Genomic DNA, 21,526 nt, shown 5'->3' on the forward strand with positions numbered 1-21,526 from the left:
CCCTGGCTTGTCTTTACCGCCCTTCTTAAACAGTGGCACCACGTTTGCCAACCTCCAGTCTTCCGGCACCTCACCTGTGACTATCGATGATACAAATATCTCAGCAAGAGGCCCAGCAATCAATTCTCTAGCTTCCCACAGAGTTTTCGGGTACACCTGATCAGGTCCTGGGGATTTATCCAGCTTTAACCGTTTCAAGACAACCAGCACTTCCTCCTCTGTAATCTGGACATTTTACAAGATGTCACCATCAATTTCCCTACAGTCTATATCTTCCATATCCTTTTCCACAGTAAATACTGATGCAAAATATTCATTTAGTACCTCCCCCATTTTCTGTGGCTCCACACAAAGGCCGCCTTGCTGATCTTTGAGGGGCCCTATTCTCTCCCTAGTTACCCTTTTGTCCTTAATATATTTGTAAAAACCCTTTGGATTCTCCTTAATTCTATTTACCAACACTATCTCATGTCCCCTTTTTGCCCTCCTGATGTCCCTCTTAAGTATACTCCTACTTTCTTTATACTCTTACTTTCTTTACACTCTTCTAAGGATTCACTCGATCTATCCTGTCTATACCTGACATATGCTTCCTTCTTTTTCTTAACCAAACCCTCAATTTCTTTAGTCATCCAGCATTCCCTATACCTACCAGCCTTCCCTTTCACCCTGACAGGAATATACTTTCTCTGGATTCTTGTTATCTCATTTTTAGATTAGATTACTTAGTGTGGAAACAGGCCCTTCGGCCCAACAAGTCCACACTGACCCACCGAAGCACAACCCACATACCCCTACATTTACCCCTTCACCTAACACTATGGGCAATTTAGCATGGCTAATTCACCTGACCTGCACATCTTTGGACTGTGGGAGGAAACCGGAGCACCCGGAGGAAACCCACGCAGACACGGGGAGAATGTGCAAACTCCACACAGTCAGTCGACTGAGGCGGGAATTGAACCAGGTGTCTGGCGCTGTGAGGCAGCAGTGCTAACCACTGTGCCAATGTGCCGCCCACTGAAAGCTTCCCATTTTCCAGCCGTCCCTTAACCTGCGAACATCTGCCTCCAATAAGCTTTTGAAAGCTTTTGCCCAATAAATTTAGAACTTCAACTTTTAGATCTGGTCTATCCTTTTCCATCACGATTTTAAAACGAATAGAATTATGGTCGCTGGCCCCAAAGTGCTCCCCCACTGACACATCAGTCACCTGCCCTGCCTTATTTCCCAAGAGTAGGTCAAGTTTTGCCCCTTCTCTAGTAGGTACATCCACATAACCTGTTGGACTATAACCTGGTGTTGTGTGATTTTTAACTTTGTACACCCCAGTCCAACACCAGCATCTCCAAATCATTACTGTGGCACAGTGATACTATCCCTATCTCTGAGCCAGGAGATGCAGGTGTAATAGCATCTCTGAATGGGTTGATCAGAAAATAGTTTTTGGAACCTTTCTGCAGGCCAAAGAAAGCAATAATTTCCGTACATTTCTTTTCAAAATACTGAACTGATATTGTCAGTTTGTCTCCAGAAAAAAACAACTCTGACCTCCAGATTGAATGAAGATTTTAAAAAATGTTTTATTCACTTGTGAGGTTTGGGCACCACTAACTGGACCAGCATTAATTGCCCATCTCTGGTTGCCATTGAAAACATGATGGTGAGCTACCTTCTTAAACATTGTAAACATGGCATAGGTGGGGAATTTAGTGCTGGTAATACTATTGAATGTCAAAGGCGATGGTTGATTGCCTCTTCTTGAAGATGGTCACTGCCTCACTCGTGTGACATGAATGTTAATTTTGGATGTAGGTTTGCTCACTGAGCTGGAAGGTTCATTTTCAGACATTTCGTCACCATACTAGCATCATCAGTGAGCCTCCACTGAAGCTTCATCTGGAGACTCACTAATGATGTTACCTAGTATGGTGATGAAACATCTGAAAATAAACCTTCCAGCTCAGTGAGCAAACCTACATCCAGAACCTAACCTGAGCTACAAATCCTCTCAAAACTCACTATCATCTATGGGTACACTAAAACTGGCCCAAAAATGGGAAACCACTGACAACTGATATCGCACCACCCGCAAACAGCTGTACTTCCTGCACGAACGCGTAAGGAAACAGGTACTGAATATCTTAAATACAAACCTCCTCTTAACACCCAATAGCCAAAAGAGTAGCAGAGCAAAACGGTCACAGAATGCTTAGAGAGATGATTAATGACGCCCACAACAGACTCTGTGAATACCACCAGGACATTTTGCGCCAAAAATCTTTACTAATACAACATATTATGAATGGACAGACACAGTACAACAAGCCATAGACATTAGACAGCAACAAACACAGAAAATGAAAAAAACTAGACCTGCAGAGAAAACTAGACAAACTTACACAAAATAATAATGCAGACAACACAGAAGCATCGATAAAAAACCTACCTGACAGGTTCTTAACAGACACTGAAAAAGCCACCTTAGTGTGAATGTTAATTGCTACTTATTAACCCAAACCTGAATATAGTCTAGGTCTTTCTGTGTTTTCAGGGAATCCTTCAATATCTGAAGACATTGGCATGGTGCAACCATTTTTTCATAGAATTCAGCCGAACAAATCCATACCGACCCTTTGAAGAGCAGCTCACCCACACTCACCCCCTACCCTTTCCCCATAACCCTGCACTTCTCATGGCTAATCCACCTAACCTACACATTCATGTATACTATGGGCAAGTTAGCATGATCAATACACCTAACTAACATCTTTGGGTTGTGGGAGGAAACCCATGCTGACACAGGGAGAACATGCAAGCTTCACACAGACAGCAACCTGAGGCTAGAATTGAACCAGGGTCCCTAGCACTGTGAAGCAGCAGCACTAACCACTGACCCATTGTGCCTTTTGAGATTCTGAATCCAGATATTCACTCTACAAATTACTTCTAACTGCATCACTCTCTCCCTCTTTGCTTCTAACAGTGTCCCTCGTGTGCCTTTATGTTGACCTATTTGGGTTCAGCTGTGAACATGATTCATTGTATCACTGCCCATGTTATTCAAACATTGGGAGCATGGAGGTCACTGTCTTCTGTTCTGGTTACAAGCTCCATTTTCTTCCTCTGACTTCATCCCATCCCTGGCCAATATCTGAGGCTGAAACAGACAATTCACATCATGTGTGAACATTCCCACCTCTGATCTTATGAAGAGAGAGATTCGCTGATAAAGCAGCTGAAGATGTTATGCCAAGGACAATTCCCTGAACAATTCTTGCAGAGATATCTCGGAGCTGAGATGATTGACCTCCAAAAACAGCACCAACTTTCTTTATGCCACAAATGATACTAAATAGTGGAGAGTTTTCCTGCTGATTCCAGTATCTTTAAGGCTCCTTGACGGCACACTCAGTCAAATGCAGCCTTGATTTCAAGGAGAGTGAATCTCACCTTTGGAATTCATGTTGCCCATGTTTGAATTAAAACTGGGATTAGGTTAGAAAGTGGCCCTGATGGAATCTAAACTGAATGCCAATGAACAGGTTATTGCCAAACAAGTGCTGCTTGATAGAACTGTTGTTAACTCCTTCCATCACTTTATTGATGTCCCAGAGCAAACTAATGGGACAATAATTGGCTGGATTTATGCTGCTTTTTGTGCACAGGACATGACCTGGACAGTTTTCCGTGTTGTCAGGTAGATACAGTGTTCAGCAGTACTGGAACAGCTTGGTGAGGGATGTGATAAGTTCTATGGAACACCTTTAGGACTATTGCCAGAATAATGAGAGACCACATGGTCTTTGCAGTGCCCAATACCTCCAGCCATTTCTTCATATCATGACGAGTGAATCAAATTGACTGAAGACCAGCACTGTGATGCCAGGGTCTCTGCAGTGACAAGATGGATTATCCACACAGCACCACTGGCTGAAGACTGTTGCAAATACTTCAGTGCTACTGTTCGGGCTGATTTGTTGGGCTCCCCAATTATTGAGAGTGGGGATACTGTGAATGTTCCAGTGGCAAGGAAACCACTGGGGATGACTGGGGATCTGCCCGTTGCTGCAGCCTTCATCCACATCACAGCCATTGACATCACATTAATATCCTTCGCTTGAATCGCTGTTGAGGGCTTGTTTTGGATTGTGATGTTTCAGGATTCCCCCCCCCCCCAACCTTACCATTTTGAATAGTCCTGCTAGACGTTAACTTCTGACAACCTTGCTGTCAACTGTGGGTGATATGATCCACAATCACTGATCCCTATAACTGTAACGATCATGTGCAAGAAAACCCTCTCAGCTTTGTGCACAAAGCAATAAATGAAAATAAAAATCGTACGCAAAGATGCAAACTGGGCTTATACATACAAACCAATTAATGCTTGAAGCTTCTACCAATTCAAGCTATTCAACATTATTCAGCACTCTGTTTCTGCTTTCTCCCTGTGCCACTTTGACTCTTTAGCCCCGAGGTCTAGATCTATTTCGTTTTTGAAATTAGACAATGTTTTGGCCTTAACTACTTTCCACGGTAGAGAATTCCATCGGCTCACCATTCTCTATGTGAAGAAATTTCTTGTCTCAGTCCTAAATGGCCTACCCATTGTCTTAGACTGTGATCCCTGGTTCTGGACTGCTTAGTCATCATGTGCATCCTTCCTGCATTTACTATGTCCGGTCTGGTTAGAATTTTATAAGTTTCAACAAGATTTCACCTTGTTCTTCTGAACTCCAGTGAATATAGTCTGAACTGATCCAGTCTCTCTTCAGATATCAGTCCTGCCATTAGACGAATCAAACTGGTAAATCTTCAATGCGTTCCCTTCAAAACCAGAACATACTTTCTCAGATCGATTCCCCATCTCGACTGCCTCCTGTGGTCCCCAGAGTCACAGATGCCAATCTTCAACCAATTTGATTAACTCCATATAATTCAAAAAACAACTGAAGGCAATGGTTAAATCCAAACTGTGCAGGCTAAAATTGAGTAAGTGTTGCTGAGTAGTACTAATGACAATAATTCCATCACTTTGCTAATGACTGAGAGTAGTTTGATGATTAGTAACTGGCTGGATTGGATCTATCCTGCGTTTGAAGGTCAGAATGCATTGCTTAGGTTCTCTCCACCAGCCATCATTATAATTGACAAAAAAGATTTGTCAGGCAGAAATTATTATAGTGTTTGCAAAGGACCAAATTGACTATAAATCTGGTTACTTCTGGAGCATAGATCTTTAGCATTAAAATTGGGCTATCTTTAGACCTCAGTTATTGTTATATCCAATGTGCTCAGTGTTTATCAAGCTCGAATTGCAATCCTTCTAAAACTAAGCCCTTGCGTAAAAGTTAAAATATGTTACTTCATGACTGTGCTTGAAAACCATTTCCCTCAGTGTCATAGAAACAAAACTTCTTCAAACTCAATCAAAAATAAATTAACTTGTAACATAGCTGAAATATTTTGTTGAATCTTATAATACTGAAATTGACTGCTACAATTGCTTAAGTAATTATGACTGCACTTAAAAAGTAATTAATTTGCTTATGATGTTCTTTAGAAAGTACATATATTGACTACAACAATGGACTTACTTCTGACATAACTGACTGAAAAGTGCTCTCGGAACCAACGGCCCATTTCCTGCTTCTTTCATACTGTGAAGCAATAAATAAACGGCTGATGTCAATAATCCAGGGCTAGGAAGTGTTATCATCAATGGATCCTGTACATGAAGGAAAAGGGGAGAAGAATCATTCATGCGATATTCTCATACAACTTTCATTTTTACATACATTGTATATTACAAACACTTAATGAGTAACATAAAATCTATTTTTTGGTTACATGAGTGTGTGTGTGTGGGGGGGGGGGGGGGGGCAAAGAGAACCTAAGTTTTAAGAGTTAAACATTCAGCCCTTTGAAAACATTCTGCCACTCAATGTAATCAGTCTAATATGTTCTCACACTTAGTTCCATCAGTATTCTACAACTAAGCATTCAGAGCTCTCTGGATAGAAGATTCCAAGAACCTCAGTCAAGGACCAATTCCTAATTGCTGTCTGAAATTCCAAGATTGTGACCTCTCATTCCAAAGCCAGGGGAAACACTTTCTTAGCATATTATGTAAGAATACAGATTATTGCTGTACAGCTTGTTGTAACGCTATTAAACGGAAGAACTGCCCAAATTTCATGCAAAAGCATGCTCCACAAGAGTGAAAGACATTTCAAAACAATCAAAAACTGCCAAATATTGCAAGCTGCTTTTCCCTGTTACACAACACTAAAACATCTCTACACCATGGCATTTCTGCCTTTGAGGGGTTATGGATGATAAACAAATGAAAGTAAAGATAAATTGAATACAACTCTTAATTAACTAATTTAAACTTCAAATTTACATTCAAGTTAGTGAGCATGGAACTGAGAATAGTCAGACTAGCTAGCCATTATAAGCAGCTTATTAGCAAGCTTGATGAGCAATTCTAAGGATAAACAACTAACAAATTGCAAACACAAATAATGAAGTCCTGCAAGTTGGTTTAAAAGTGGGAGATGTGATGGTTCCAGGAAGTGGTGGGATTAATTAGGGGGAATGTGGGGAAGCGGTTAACACTTCTGCCTGACAGCATCACGGACCCAGGTCCAATTCCAACCTCACGTGTCTGTCTGTTTGGAGTTTGCCTGTCCTCCTCGTGCTCCGGCTTCCTCCCACAGTTCAACGTTGTGCAGATTAGGTGGATTGGCCACGCTAAATTGCCGGTAGTGTCCAGGGATATGTAGGTTAACTGGATCAGCCAATGGAAATGCAAGGTTCCAGGGATAGGGTAGACGGTTGAGTCTGTATTGGATGCTCTTCGGAGAGTAGGTGTGGATGAGTGGAGTCAAATGGCCTGTTTCCACATTGTAGGGATGCTATGAATCTTAAGTTGATCGAGGGGAGAAAACACGTGCCAAGGCTCTAGAAGTTCTTGTAAGGTTGGTAATATCAGGCTGGCTTTAACTCACTAGTTTAGTCAAAGAACTAAACAATCCATTTCCTACATTAAGGAAAATGTTTCTAAGAAGAGGAGATCCAATCAATATATAGGGCAGCACGGTGGCTCAGAAGGTAACATGGTGGCCTAGTGGTTAGCACAACTGCCTCACAGCACCAGGGACCCGGGTTCGATTTTATCCTCAGGTGACTGTGTGGCGTTTGCATGTTCTCCCATTGTCTGTATGGGTATCCTCTCGGTGCTCTGGTTTCCTCCCACAGTCCAAAGATTGCTGATTAGGTGGATTGACCATGCTAAATTGCCCCATAGTATTCAGGAATGTGCAGGGTAGGTTGGTTAACTATGGGAAATGCAGGATTACAGGGATGGAATAGGTCTGGGAGGGATGCTCTTTGGAGGGTGGGCTCAATGGCCTGCTTCGACACTTTAAGGATTCTATTAAAAAATGTCACCCAGGTCTACCGCTGAAAAGATGAATGAAGATACACTTTGGATTGTAATTTACAGAAGCACAGAATTTTTACCATACAGGTGATTATCATTCATCTTGCCATGTCTTCACCAACTCTCCAAAAGAGCAATTCACCCAGTATAATATCCTCACATTCTTCCTTTTCAGCTAGTAACCTAATTCCCTCTAGAATTCTGATCTGCAAACAACTTGGCTAAATAATTATCAAGATGAAAACAAAACATTTTCAGTAGCAGAACTAGAGTGGACATAAAATTAGTTGACTGAAAGGACAAGAGTAACAAGCAACGAATATTTTTCAGGCTGGAGGATGATTTGTAATGCATTTCCCAAGGGGCAGTGTCGGGACCCTATCTTTTCTTGAAATATATTAACGATCTGAATCTTGGTGTGCAAGGGATAACTTCAAAGCTTTTTATATGAAACCGTACTTGGAAGAATTGAGAGTGTGAAGAAAACAATGTGGAGTTCCAAAAGGACAAGTTGGTGGAGTGCGTAGGTAGGTTGCAGATGCAGTTCAATGCAGCCAAGTATGAGGTGATATACTTGGGTTTGAAAAACAGTGAATATAAAATATGGGATACAATTCTAAAGGATGCACAGGAGCAGAGGGAGACAGCAGTTAATAAGGAAGAGTTTTCTTGCCTTTATTAATAGGGGCATATAGTACAAGAGCAAGAAGGCAATGTTGAATCTGTACAAGACACTTCAGCTGCAGTACTGTGTACAGTTTAGACGCCACATTGAAGGAAAGATGTGAAATGCATTGGAAAGAATGCGCAGTGATTTAAAAGAATGATTCCAGGAGTTAGAAAATCAGTTGATAGATTGGAGAAGTGGGGACTGTTCTTCTTTGAGAGAAGAAAGCTGACAGGAGATGTGATAGAGGCTTTCAAATGTGTGACCGGGCTGGACAAAGTAGATAGGGAGAAGCTGTTCCTGTGCATTGAAGAAACAATAATGAGAAGGCATAGATTAAAAGTGATGTACAAACAGAGCAAGGGTGATGTGAAATCAAGTTTCTCAACTGGGGCTAGACTGACTTCAGTCCAGCATTTTTTGTTTTCAGATTGAGGAGTTAAAAGGCCTACTTCTGCTCCTTATGCTCCCCATTCAGTTTGCCATTTTTAAAAGGTTTTAGCTGTTGTCTCATTTTCTCTTGTTCCTGCTTCCACATAACAACTTTCATTATTTCATCACTCACATCTCCTCTTGACACATCTTTGTTTCTTCACTTGTTCTTTTACCAGTTTGTTTGGTTTTGTGCCACTAACTCATCATTTAATCTTTACCCCTGTTGACCCTATCACAGACCTTGCCTTTTGTTCTCTCCCTCCATTATTACATTTCTAACTTTGCCCAGTTCCAACGGCAGATCATCAACCTAAGAAGTAAACTCTGCTTGCGTCATCATAGACGCTGACTGACTTGCTAAATGCTACCAACATTTTCTATTAATATTTAATATTTCCAGTATTCCTGGGATTTTGCTCTTGTAAACTATTGTTGGTTAATATTGGGCAATGCTACTGGCCATGTCATACTTGGTGAACTTGTCTCTAGTTTCCTGACTCCGAAAACATGACTTAACTTTCTCACTCTAATAAATAGCATATGATAATGAAGTCCTAGTCATGCAGAAAAATGTTGATAACTAAGGATCTCGTGGAATTTCATTGCGTTTATTTGTGATTAGATTATTTTTCTCATTTTTCTCCTGAATAGCTATTCTCCTGGATAGCTTTTTGTACCAAGGCAGCTGGCATTTTAAAGCATTTTTCATTGGCATCATGTAAATGTTGTTGCACAGATTCCAGTGATTGAAGGTCACTGATTGATTTGAAATCCATATCTTGGAATGCATTAGTCAGCACGAGTTGTTGCACAGCAGGGACAAAAAGAAAGTGGAGAACAATTAAGAAAGCTAAATAGTTGAGTGATTTCATACTGAACACAAAACAAAAGCACGCAGTAACAATGACAAGCTTTTCAGAACTTATATTCAAATTCTAACAATGAGTGCATTAATAAAAATTAAATATAATTCACCTTTGATTACTCTACTGTTTTCAGAAATTGCATTTGAAAAATACAAAATTTAAAATGACAAATCAGTTAAAATCATTTGTTGCTGTATAGACAAACAAACTAATAATGAAAAAAAAGTAGGATACCATAAACGAAGGTGCTACTAATAGAGAACATTATTCCTGACTTTACACAGCATTTGGAACAAAAACAATCTGGTGTCAACTCATAATGTACACCAATGCCAATAAAAGATCACAAGGTGCTTCACAGTATTCTTACCCCTGATCTACGGATCGAGCTTAGTTCAATTTCAGCCATCTGTGCACACTGAATTGAAGTAATATGCTGTATGACAAGTTCATCACTTACCAAATTTGAGTCAGCGGGTGGACAAATCTTCAGCTTTGTCCCTTTCTCTTTCATTTCATGCATAAGATCACTAAGCATGTAGGTTTGAGCCATATTCTGAAAAAAACATGGCAACAACACTCCATAAGCAAAATTTACATAACCAAAAATTTCAACAGGATGAATAAAAAAAAACTTAATTATTGCACTCTGGTACAAAAAGTTTTCAATGTTTTATGAGGTTTATTTTTGTATATTTGAGTTAATTTAGACACCATCAAGCTCAAAGAAATGTTACTGATAATATAGTTCAATTACTTATAAATTTAGATGACAGTGTATTTTCTATTTCCTGATACATTAACTTAAAGCTTCCTTTGGAAACAAGTTTTGACTTTCTCCAATGTATGTTGTGATCTGTGCGTTTTTTGTTTCTTTTTTTATATCCATTTTAGCCTTATTCAATGTTAGTATATTCACAACCCTCTGAATTAGAGAACTCCAAAGATTCAATCTTTTGAGTGAGATTTTGATGAGAATATACGAGGTATGGTTAATAAGTTTGTGAATAATACCAAAATTGGTGGTATGATGCACTGTGTTCTAAGTGTACAGCAAGATCTTCATTAGATGGGCCAATGGGCCAAGAAGTGGCAGATGGATTTTAATTTAGATAAATACAAGGTGTTGCATTTTGGTAAGGCAAACCAAGTTAGAACTTAGTTAATGTTAGGGCCTGGGTGAGTGCTGTTGAACAGAGGGACCGAGGAGTGCAAGTTCATAGTTTCTTGCAGCTGGGTGACAGGTACACAGAGTGGTGAAGGAGGAGTTTGGTACACTTGCCTTCATAGATCAGAGCACTAGTTATTGGAGTTGGGATGTCATGTTGTGGCTACACAGGATATTGTTGAGGCCACTTTTAGAATACTTCTTACAATTCTGGTTGCCATGCTATAGGAAGGATGTTTGTAAACTAGCAATGGTACAGGAAAAAAATTACAAGGATGTTGCTGGGACTGGAGGGTTTGAGCTGGAAGGAGATACTGGATATGCTGGGACTTTTTTTTTTACCTGAAGTATCAGAGGCTGAGGGGTGACCTTATGGAAATTTATGAAATCATAAGGGGCATAGATAAGATGAATAGACAAGGTCTTTTTCCTAAGGTAGTCCAAAACTAGAGGACATAGGTTTAAGGTGAGAGGGGAATTATTTAAAAGGGATCTAAGGGCAACTTGTTTTACACAGAGGGTGGTGCATATATGGAATGAGCTACCAAAGAAAAATGGTCGAGATGGGCACAATTACAACATTTAAAAGACATTTGAACAGGTACATGAATAGGAAAGGTTTTGATGGATTTGGGTCAAAAGCAAAAAAATGGGATTAGTTCATTTTAGGTTATCTGGTCATCTTTGACAAGTTGTACCGAAGGCTGCATTTCTGTGCAGTATGACTCTTTGACTCTATGAAGACATTTCTCTTCATTTTAGTCCAAAATGAACACTCACTTAACCTGAAACTGTATCCGATTATTCCAGATGCACCTGTCAGGGATAATAACGCCTCAAGGTCTACCCTATCAAGCTGCTTCATAACCAGGAATGGCCCAATGAGATCATCTCCCATTCTTCTAAACTCCAGAGAACAATGACCTAAGTTACTCAACCTTTCATAATAGGGCAACGCCCTCATCCCAAAGACTAATCGAGAACGTCTGCTGTACGTCCTTCAATGCAAGTGCATCCTTCTTTAACTATGGAGATCAAAGTAGTAAAAAGAATTCTAGGTGCGATCTGACCAAAGTCAGATACAGTTCTAGCAAGGAGTTATAATTTTTGTACTCCTATCTTCAAATAAATGCTTACATGTAAATCGCGTTCTTAATTGTTAGCTGTATCTGTATGAGAACTTCCTCAGCTCCTTTCAGGAGTACAAACTTTCAAGGTATATAAAAAAAAATTCTCCTTTTCTATTCTTATGATCAAAGTGAATATTCTCACGCTTCCTCACATTATGCTCCATCTGGCACTCAATAAGCTGGTCCAGACATCTTTGCTGCATTGTGTCCTCCTCACAGCTGGCATTCCTATCCAGCTTTGTATCATTATTCTCTGACTCTTCATTGAAGTCATGAATATAGATTGTAAATAGCTGAGGGCCCACCATTGCTCCTTGTGATATTCCCCGTGGTCAAGCCTGTCAACTTGAAAATGTCCTATTTATCCTCTGCTTCCTGTCCAATAAACAATCCTCTAACCACACGTTTATAAAACCAAACACCATGACCCCTTATCTTATACATTACCCTTTCACTGGCATCTTAATGAATGCCTTTGGAAATCCAAATATTCTACATCCATTGGTACTAGTTTGTTTACCAAAGAAGTTACGTTCTCAAAACATTCTCATAAATTAATCCAACAGGACTTTGCTTTTGTAAAATAATGTTGAATTGTCCTATTTCTGCTACACTTTTCTAATTACATTGTTAAAATTTCCCGAATAATAGGTTCAAACTTTCACAATGATCGATGTAAGGCTATCTGGTGTGTAGTTCCCTGTTTCATACTTCCTCCCCTCTTGATCAGTGATGTTGTTCCAGACTCTATTATAGAGGCATGAAATGGAAGCAAAACACAAATGTGAACAAACTAGGAACATATAGAAAAGGGAAGTATTTTGTTTCAATTTCTTACTTGCATAACAGCATTAAAGAAGCAGGTATTTCCTAAATTGCACAGGCCTTTGACAGGAACAGCTACATTGTTGATCATATGTTTTCCTCTTTCTGTTTCATTGCTATCTGAATTTTCATCCAAAACCTTCATTAATTTTGAATTCAAACCTGTAAAAAGATTCAAATATAGACAATATTTTTTCCACAGTATTAGTAAATATTTGCATTAGGTTTTTTTGTGGAGACGTGACACACTTGTATCGTCAAAAACATTGAGCATACCTAGAATTTTTGTTCAAAATAATAAGGATTTCCCCCATTAATCCCCTGCCTTAACATGGTCACACTTACGTATGGCAATATTTTATTGCTCTCCACATGTAGAAAGATTTTCAGAATATATAGCAATTAATTTGCCTATCAAGTGAAATATTTTACATTTGAAACTGGAACTGGAATGCAGAATCTCATGACAGAAGAAACAATAAGATACAGATATATTTCCATACAGACACTTTCATATTTCTAGCTCCTCAAGCAATGAAATCAAGAAAATGAAACAGTTCACTTCAGATGCAAGCAAATTAAGTAGCTGACCATCCTAAGCCTCTGCAACTACCTAGTAGGTGAAGTAATAAACAACATGGAGCTTGGGCATGATCTTAGGGATATTTTAGACAAACAGGTCATTAATTACCTGTAGCCCCAAATACCTTAATTTGTTTAGATTCCTGAGATACTTTTGTTAAAAATTTAACAAATGCATTCAAGAGTTAGATGTTTCAATTACAAATTAGAATGATTACTTTTGTACAGCCATACATATATTCTAAATAGTGTATAAATACTTATGGTCTCATTAGAATTAAGTATTCAGTTGTGAACACAGTTGCAGTCATCTGTGATCACAGATGACAGCTGAAAGTTTTTTTGCCGCCAGCGCAAGATCTGTTGTTTTGGTCCCAGCTGCAAAAGGAAGCACTCTTTGATTAAGACTAGAAAACCACACAGATGTCTGAAATTTCTCAGCAATAAGTGCAACCAGCATGGAGACCTAACTAATCTATTTGCCATATCACTTAAGAGTTGAGTGGGCGAGGAGGAGTTGGGCATTATTAAATCCTAGCCTACAGGAATTCATGGACTTGACTGGATGAATGCAATATTTCGCAACTTCTATGATGCCAAAGTAACTGTAACCAACAAATCAGAACAGTTGGAAACTAGATTGTTAAGTACTAATGAGCACTGCAAATCAAGTATAAAAGCCATGTTAAAAATCCAAGGATTTAATAGGTTTTGGAAGCCACAGTATAAGGATACATAATGTAATGACTCAAGTTGGAAAGTAGGAAATAATGATATATTTTATTAAAGAATTAACAAAAAAAGACTCTTTTTGGCATGTATAAAAATGAATATAATAATGGTGAACCTTATTGAAACAAAATAAATCCATTGGATTGTTCGCTTAAACTTTTCTATTTGCATTGCATTGTACAGACTTTATCTTGAAAGTCTTTTGTACAAGTAAATGAGATAGATGGTATGGGAAAACCATACTGACAGAGAAATAGTAAGGAATTTAGCATTCTTGAAGCAGATAAAATACCAGGCCTAGATGAAAGGTATCCTAACTTGATAAAAAGTACCAATTAGGAAATATGATGTGGAGGAGCCAGTGTTGGACTGGTCCACACTAACTCTCTGAACTAGTCGGAGCTATCTGATTTTTACCGCGATATGGAGGTGTTGGACTGGTGTGGACAAAGTTAAAAATCACACCACCAGGTTATAGTCCAACAGCTTTATTTGGAGGCACTACCTTTCGGAGCGCTGCTCCTTCATCAGGTAGCTGTGGAGCAGGACCATAAGACACAGAATTTATAGCAAAAGATTACAGTGTTACACAATTGAAATGACATGTTGAACAAACCTAGATTGCTGTTAAGTCTTTCATCTTTTAAAATGGGTTGCACATTTTGGTTCATTAATATGTAAATCCCAGACCTGCATGTCCTTGGTGGAGTGGGTGGGGGATTAAAATGTTCAGCCACAGGGCGGTGAGGTTGGTTAGTGTGGTGCCTGGGACATGCAGGTCCTGGGTCTCCTCCATCACCAAATCCTAACCACCCGATGCCTGGAGGAAGAATGCCTCATCTTTCGCCTTGGGACCCTCCAACCACACTAGATCAATGTGGATTTCACCAGTTTCTCCATTTCCCCTCCCCCAACTTAGCCCAGTCTCAACTTTCCAACTCAGCACCACCCTCTTGAATGGTCCTACCTGTCCATCTTCCTTCCCACCTATCTGCTTCACCCTTCTCTCCGACCTACCACCTTCATCTCCATATCGCTATCCCAGCTACCTTTCCCCCAAGCCCCACGATCTTCCCATTTATCTCTCAGCCTCCTTGGGCCACAAGCCTCATTCCTGATGAAGGGCTCACGCCCAAATCGTTGACTCTCCTGCACCTTTGATGCTGCCTGACCGGCTGTGTTTTCCCAGCACTACACTCAACTCTGATTGCCAGCATCTGCAGTCCTCACTTCCTCCCAGCTGAGAGGCCAAATAGCCCAGTCTGGCTTCATATGCATGTTTGCCAAGCTCTAGGTCATTCACATATATCAGGAAAAACAAAGGTCCAAGCACTAACTCTCGGAGAATTCCACTACAAATTATCCTTCAGCCCAAAAACATCCATGTTTGTCACTCTGCTAATTTCATACCCCTGTTGCTATTACCATTTTTAACTCCATGAGCTCTGACTTTACTTATATCTAATGTGTGGCACTGAATCACATACCCTTTAGAAGTCTAGTATGCCACATCAACATATTGCCTTAATAAATCTCCTCTTCTGCCTCCAGCAAGTTAGTTAATCAAGATTTCCCTCAAGAACTTCATGCTGACTTTCTTTGCTTACTACGCTAAAACTCTCCAAGACTCCTTGAATAGCACCTTCCAAACATATGACTGCCACCACCGAGAACAAGGGCAGTAGTCAGAATGATGTGTCACTACACCCAGGTTCCTCTCTGAGCCACACTATATTCATACTTGAAACAATATTGCTGTTCCTTCACTGTTATTGAGTTAAAATCCTGGATCTCCCATCTCAACAAGACAGAGGGATATGCACACTCCTATTGACTGCAGTGGTTCAAGAAGGCAGCTCACCATTACCATCTTGTCAAAGGCACAGAGGGATAGGCAACAAAAAAATTCTGACTTAGCCAGCAATGCCAACATTCTGTGAGAAGATTTAAAAGAGGAAGAAAGGGGATTAAACTAGTAATAACCAGACAGTTAATCTAATCTGTGTGATGGGCAAAGAATTGGAAAAAAATTCTGAGAAACAATATCAAGTCATTGGAAAGGGCATAGCTGAATCAACAGCAGTGAGCACTGCTGTTAATGGAAGGTCATGACTGACTGATAACTATTTTAAGGTGGTAATGAGGCCTGGGTAATGAATTTGGTGCAGTCTACATAAATTTTATTTCACAAGGACATAAATGGCTGAACTGATCAAAAACTAAATACCGATGGGATCCAAGGACAAGAACCAAACTAAATTACAAAACTGGTTCAGTTTCTTCTTGCAACTGAATGATCACCAAGTGCTTCTATGACTATAACCCTTGGTTCCGTTACGAATTAAAAATTTGTCTAACTCAGCTTTGAATATAATTAGTGATCCAGCCTCAAAAGCCTCTGTAATAAATAATTCCACAGGATCACTACAGTCGGAGAAGAAATAAATCATCTCTGTCTTAAATGTTCAATGTCTTATTCTGAGATTATGCACTCTAGTCCTAAACTCTCCCAAGGGGAAACAATCTTTCTGCATCTACCTTGTCAAATTCCCAGGAATCTTTATTGTTTCAATGAGATCGCTTCTCAGTCTTCTATATTCCAAGAACTACCTAACTTCTCCTTATAAGACAATTCCTCCATACTTGGCATCAGTTTGTGAATCTTCTCTGTGCCTCAAATGCCAATATATCTTCCTTTCAATAAAGAACCCAAAACCATTCACAATGTGGTCCAACTACTGCCTTGCACTGTTCTTGCAAAACTGGCATCATACTCTATTCATTTTGAAATAAAAACTGACATTCTATTTGCCTTTGCTATTACATTGCGAAATTGGATGCTAGCTTTTTGTGGTTTATCCCTCTGTTCTGTACGTTGCTGCAGTCTTTCTCCACTTAAATAATATTCAGGTCCTCCATCATTTATGCAAAAGCATCCCACATAATATTCCATCTGCGAGGTTTCTGCCCACTCACACAACCTGTCTATGCCTCCACAGATTTTGTTAGAGACAAAAACTGCAGATGCTGAAATCCCAAGTAGACAGGCAGCAGGCTGGAAGAACACAGCAACCCAAGCAGCATCAGGAGGTGGAGAAGTTGAACCGAAATATCACCTTCTCCATATCCTGCTTCTTGCCTGTCTACACCGCAGAATTTGTCTCATCCTCAGCATTTGCCTTCCCATTACTTTTGTGTCATTACAAATCTTGCTCTTGGATATTCGTTTTCCTCATTCATGAAACCAATATACATTGTAAATAATCATGGCTCCAACGCTGATCCCTGTGGCATACCACTAGTTGCAGGTGCCATTTGAAAATGCTTCCCTTATCCCAACTCCCGAAAACCATGGGCCCTTAGCTTATTAAGTACCTAATGTGTGGCATCTTACCAAGCGTATTCCAAAATTCCAAATATATTATCTCTCCTGTTTCCCCTTTATCTATCTTGCTTATTACCTCCTCAAACAAATCTAGTAAATTTGTCAGGTTTGATTATTCCTTCGTGAAGATACAACGACTCTACTTGATCACAGTATGTACTTCTAAATGCTCTGCTGTTACATTCTTTAGAACAGATTCTAACATTTTCCAAATAACAGATGTTAAGCTAATCGGCCTGTAGTTACTCATACAGGCAAATTCTAGCATTTGTCTCATAGTGGAAGAACTCTTCATCCAGTTGAAAATCAGGGTCACATACCAATGTGTTTGCTGAATCACTGAGTTTGGATAGTGTCCATTTTATGGGGAATCAAAAAGCTGATTTAATTTAATTTTTGCATGTGTAGCCTAACCAATTATTTATGAATATCCTAATTCAATGCAAAATGAGTGTGATGAGCAGACACTTGATACCTCAAAGATTGGAGTTCTACTTTCCCACTTTTAAGGGTCTCCCATAATCCTTCGACATCTATTTATATTCTTGGTCTTTCATAGACCACTACACAACATAGAGTCATACAATCATAGAGATGTACAGCATGCAAACAGATCCTTCGGTCCAACTCATCCATGCCGACCAAATATCTCGACCCAATCTAGTCCCACCTGCCAGCACCCGACCCATATCCCTCCAAACCCTTCCTTTTCATGTACCCACCCAGATGCCTTTTAAATGCTGCAATCGTACGAGCCTCGACCACTTCCTCTGGCAATTCATTCCATACATGTACCACCCTCAGTGAGAAAGTTGCCCCTGAGGTCTCTTTTATATCTTTCCCCTCTCATCCCAAACCTGTGCCCTCTAGTTCTGGACTCCCCACCCCAGGGAAAAGACTTTGTATATTTATCCGATCCACACCCCTCATGATTTTATAAACCTCTATCAAGTCACCCTTCAGCTTCCGACGCTCCAGGGAAAACAGCCTTAGCCTATTCAACCTCTCCCTATAGCTCAAATCCTTCAACCCTGGCAACATCCTTGTAAATCTTTTCTGAACCCTTTCAAGTTTCACAACATCTTTCCGATAGGAAGACCAGAATTGCAAGCAATATTCCAAAAGTGGCCTGACAAATGTCCTGTACAGCCTCAATATGACCTCCCAACTCCTGTACTCAATACTCTGACCGATAAAGGAAAGCATACCAAACGCCTTCTTCACTATCCTATCTACCTGCGACTCCACTTTCAAGGAGCTATGAACCTGCACTCCAAAGGCATTGCTCAAGTTTTCAATTTTTTGTCAAATATTTCAAATAGAATAGAATATCCTTTTATTGTCACATATTATTTTCTAGTCAACTTGTATAAGATTCTTCTTGAGCAAATATTCTATGGAATGTGCTCTTATGCTGGTCAGAGAAAGCACAACAAAGACAGCCTGAAGGCTTCACTTATGTGTTTTGATATCATCTTTGAACTTTGGCAGTAGTTTGCCCAGATTACTACACCTGGTGCAATGAAACAAAAAAAATGGGTTTGGCTTTCTTCAAAGGCAAGCACATCACTGAGGCAGAGAAAAAACTCAGGAATAAGAAATCCCAAACCAATAATTCATCCAAAATTCAATCATTCATGGTATCCTGTCTTATTTGAAACAGAACCTTCTCGGTACCAGTCAACAGTGACAGCCATTCAGGTACTCACAGGAAATTAACTAAATGCCACAAGCGAAGCACATTGAGTTGTCCATTGAGGCAGAGAAAACAAAAAGACAAAGACAAAGACAAATCTTCAGAAGACATCAATGCTTCAGTTATGTACATCATTTTTCTTCATACCTCACATGCATGAAGTACAGGAAAGGGTTTCTAATTATGCAATTTGTCTATCAACTCAAGTCTCCCTTTTTTTATCTAATTCGAAAATCAATTTTCCCAAACTTCTAATTTTTCCAAAAAGCTGTTTTTCATGAAGGCTTGCTATTTCACTTTATGTTTTTTCCCCTCAGGGTTCATTTGAAGCTAAGAAATAGCCTACTGTTTATTCACTCCATCATTCAATATGACTAGCTGATCTTCTGTTCCTTCTTTGCTTTCCAAACTACTCCACACATCCCTTGATTCTTTGGCACGAAAAATCTATTAGAGCTATAGGTATATTCAATGATGAAGCATCCACCAGAATTTAGATGTTTAAAGAATCACAATAATTCGGGTGAAAAAAAACTCTCATCATCTCAGCCTTAAATGATTATCTTCTTATCCTGAGGTGGGGCCCGTGTTCTTGATTCCCCAGCCATGCGCAACAACCTCTCAGTGTCAACTCTGTCAAGTCCCTTCCAAACTTCTGTGCTTCAATAAGATCACATTACATTTTTCAGACTCCAGGAACCCAATTCACTCTAAATCTCAGAATAGGACCACACTTGGATAGGAATAGTCTAGAGAATCAATTTCTATTCTGTCTTTTTATGCAAAATAATTATGCAAAATAGTGCAACTTTTTACATATCTTCATCTTTGCTCCTTTTTCAGGCACAAAATGAGCCTTTACATTGCTTCTTTCTTTAAATGATTTTATCTTTTACTCATTTAAACCTCAGTGATGCCTTGCTCTACTGGCCTTAGTATTAGACATGGATCTACTGAGAAACCTAGGCATTTAACAAAACTACTCATGAAATTTAAGAGTAGGGTGCACACATAAAACCAGCATATTTTATTGCAATATCTAATTTTTATTAGTGTTCAGTACCTAGAATAACGGAAAAGTTAACACCAATACCAATGCACTCGCTGCACACTTGAAAAATTAATTGCACAGATGCGAAGTGACTTCAAGTCTCAAACAAGTATCTTTTATTGCCTAGAGTTATGCAAGGGATGTAGATTATCAGACTAGGCCCACATTTCCACCACCACAGTACTGGTATCATACCGGTGGAAATAACCATGACCAGAGGGTTAACTGTTCATATTGGTACAATATCATTTGGGAGGGTTTATTTGGTTGAGTGTGATCATTCCAGCATAAATTTGCCACTTAGATAAAAATTATCCTCAAGAAATTATCTAAACTGAATAAGTTTAGGTATTTTCAGAATTTAAGTGCTAAATGATGGATAATTAGAATAAAATCTCAAAAAGTTTCAATGCATTGTGCATTTTTAAACTTCCACCTGGGAAGCGATACTAAGCTCTGCAAAATTCATTTGCAAGATGTCAAAAAGATAATATGAAAGGAAATGTTATCATTACTCTGAAACATTCTTAGAAAGAGGCAGACAACTGTAAAATGCCCCTGGATGAAACCCACATCTGGGACAGCCTCTTAAAGTAAACAATGTTCACAGTGCCATCTGGACAAAACTGCAGGCAAAAAATAAACTAGAAACATATGGAAAAGCAGATTTTTCTCTTCCCTGCAGCAATACAGAATGGCAAATGTCAAGTCTGAATTTGGCTATGCATCACTGTCCTAAGCTTTACAGCACCACCTGGTTCTTCTTGCTCAGCCACCAAATATGGATTGCACTGGCGCTTTGGACCATATCTGCAGGGCAAACTCAATAAATACATTCCACTTCATAGCTAAATGAAATCTTAACACAAGTAGCATAGACTTCACTCGTTCCTCAGAGTTTTGCTCTTATTAAAACAGAAGAGGAACAAATTAATTCACAATACACAATTGCCAAATGATATACACATGACATCTGTTTATTATAAATTTAAGTTAATTAATTTGAGAACGAGCTGACCATTAAAAAAACAACTGTGCTACAGAATAGAGACTGTACACTAATAGCTAACATAAAACACTGCTTAGCAGCAAATTGATCTTTCAAACCAAGAGCAGTGAAATCACTGGGAGAAAGCTGGAGTTTTAGAATCTAATTAATTACCTTTCACATTCAATTATTTGCATTCACTTTTATTAAGAAAATTAAATGAGCACAATTTCAGAGGGAAGAGGGTTGTTCCAATTTCTGAACCAGGTTAATGATTTGCTTACGCATATTGTGCACGGAAGAATATTCTGATGAATTGAGTATCTGAGACCCCTCTGGGCTTGCTGGGATGCAGAAATTAATTCTGGAGCACATTCCCTTGGACTTATTTACAAACATGGTGCACCACACAACAGACCATTTTTATAAGACATGGCAGCCCTACTTGAGTTATTTGGATATAGATTTCTCAGTTATCTTAACTAGGGTGTTTGTTTAACCAGGATGGTTAGATTTGTCAAGCCCTGGGCCCTGGAGGGGGTCTTCTGAGT

The 21,526-nt window shown here is 39.4% G+C and overlaps 1 protein-coding gene across 3 annotated transcripts in view; it reads right to left on the minus strand.

Moving 5' to 3' along the window:
* usp45 (ubiquitin specific peptidase 45) overlaps nucleotides 1-21,526 on the minus strand; it is a 159,295-nt gene that overhangs the window by 74,838 nt on the left and 62,931 nt on the right. For all 3 annotated transcript variants that reach the window (XM_043685574.2, XM_043685585.2, XM_043685569.2), the window contains exons 6-8: nucleotides 12,555-12,703; nucleotides 9,879-9,974; nucleotides 5,601-5,731 (exon numbers count right to left, since the gene is read on the minus strand). In XM_043685574.2, coding sequence (XP_043541509.2) covers nucleotides 5,601-5,731; nucleotides 9,879-9,974; nucleotides 12,555-12,703 — 376 coding nt within the window. The remainder of the gene's footprint in view (nucleotides 1-5,600; nucleotides 5,732-9,878; nucleotides 9,975-12,554; nucleotides 12,704-21,526) is intronic.

The sequence above is a fragment of the Chiloscyllium plagiosum genome, unplaced genomic scaffold, assembly GCF_037043375.1.
Source record: "Chiloscyllium plagiosum isolate Xiang-an unplaced genomic scaffold, Cpla_swu_hap1 HiC_scaffold_3, whole genome shotgun sequence".
In the NCBI taxonomy this organism is placed as follows: domain Eukaryota; kingdom Metazoa; phylum Chordata; class Chondrichthyes; order Orectolobiformes; family Hemiscylliidae; genus Chiloscyllium; species Chiloscyllium plagiosum.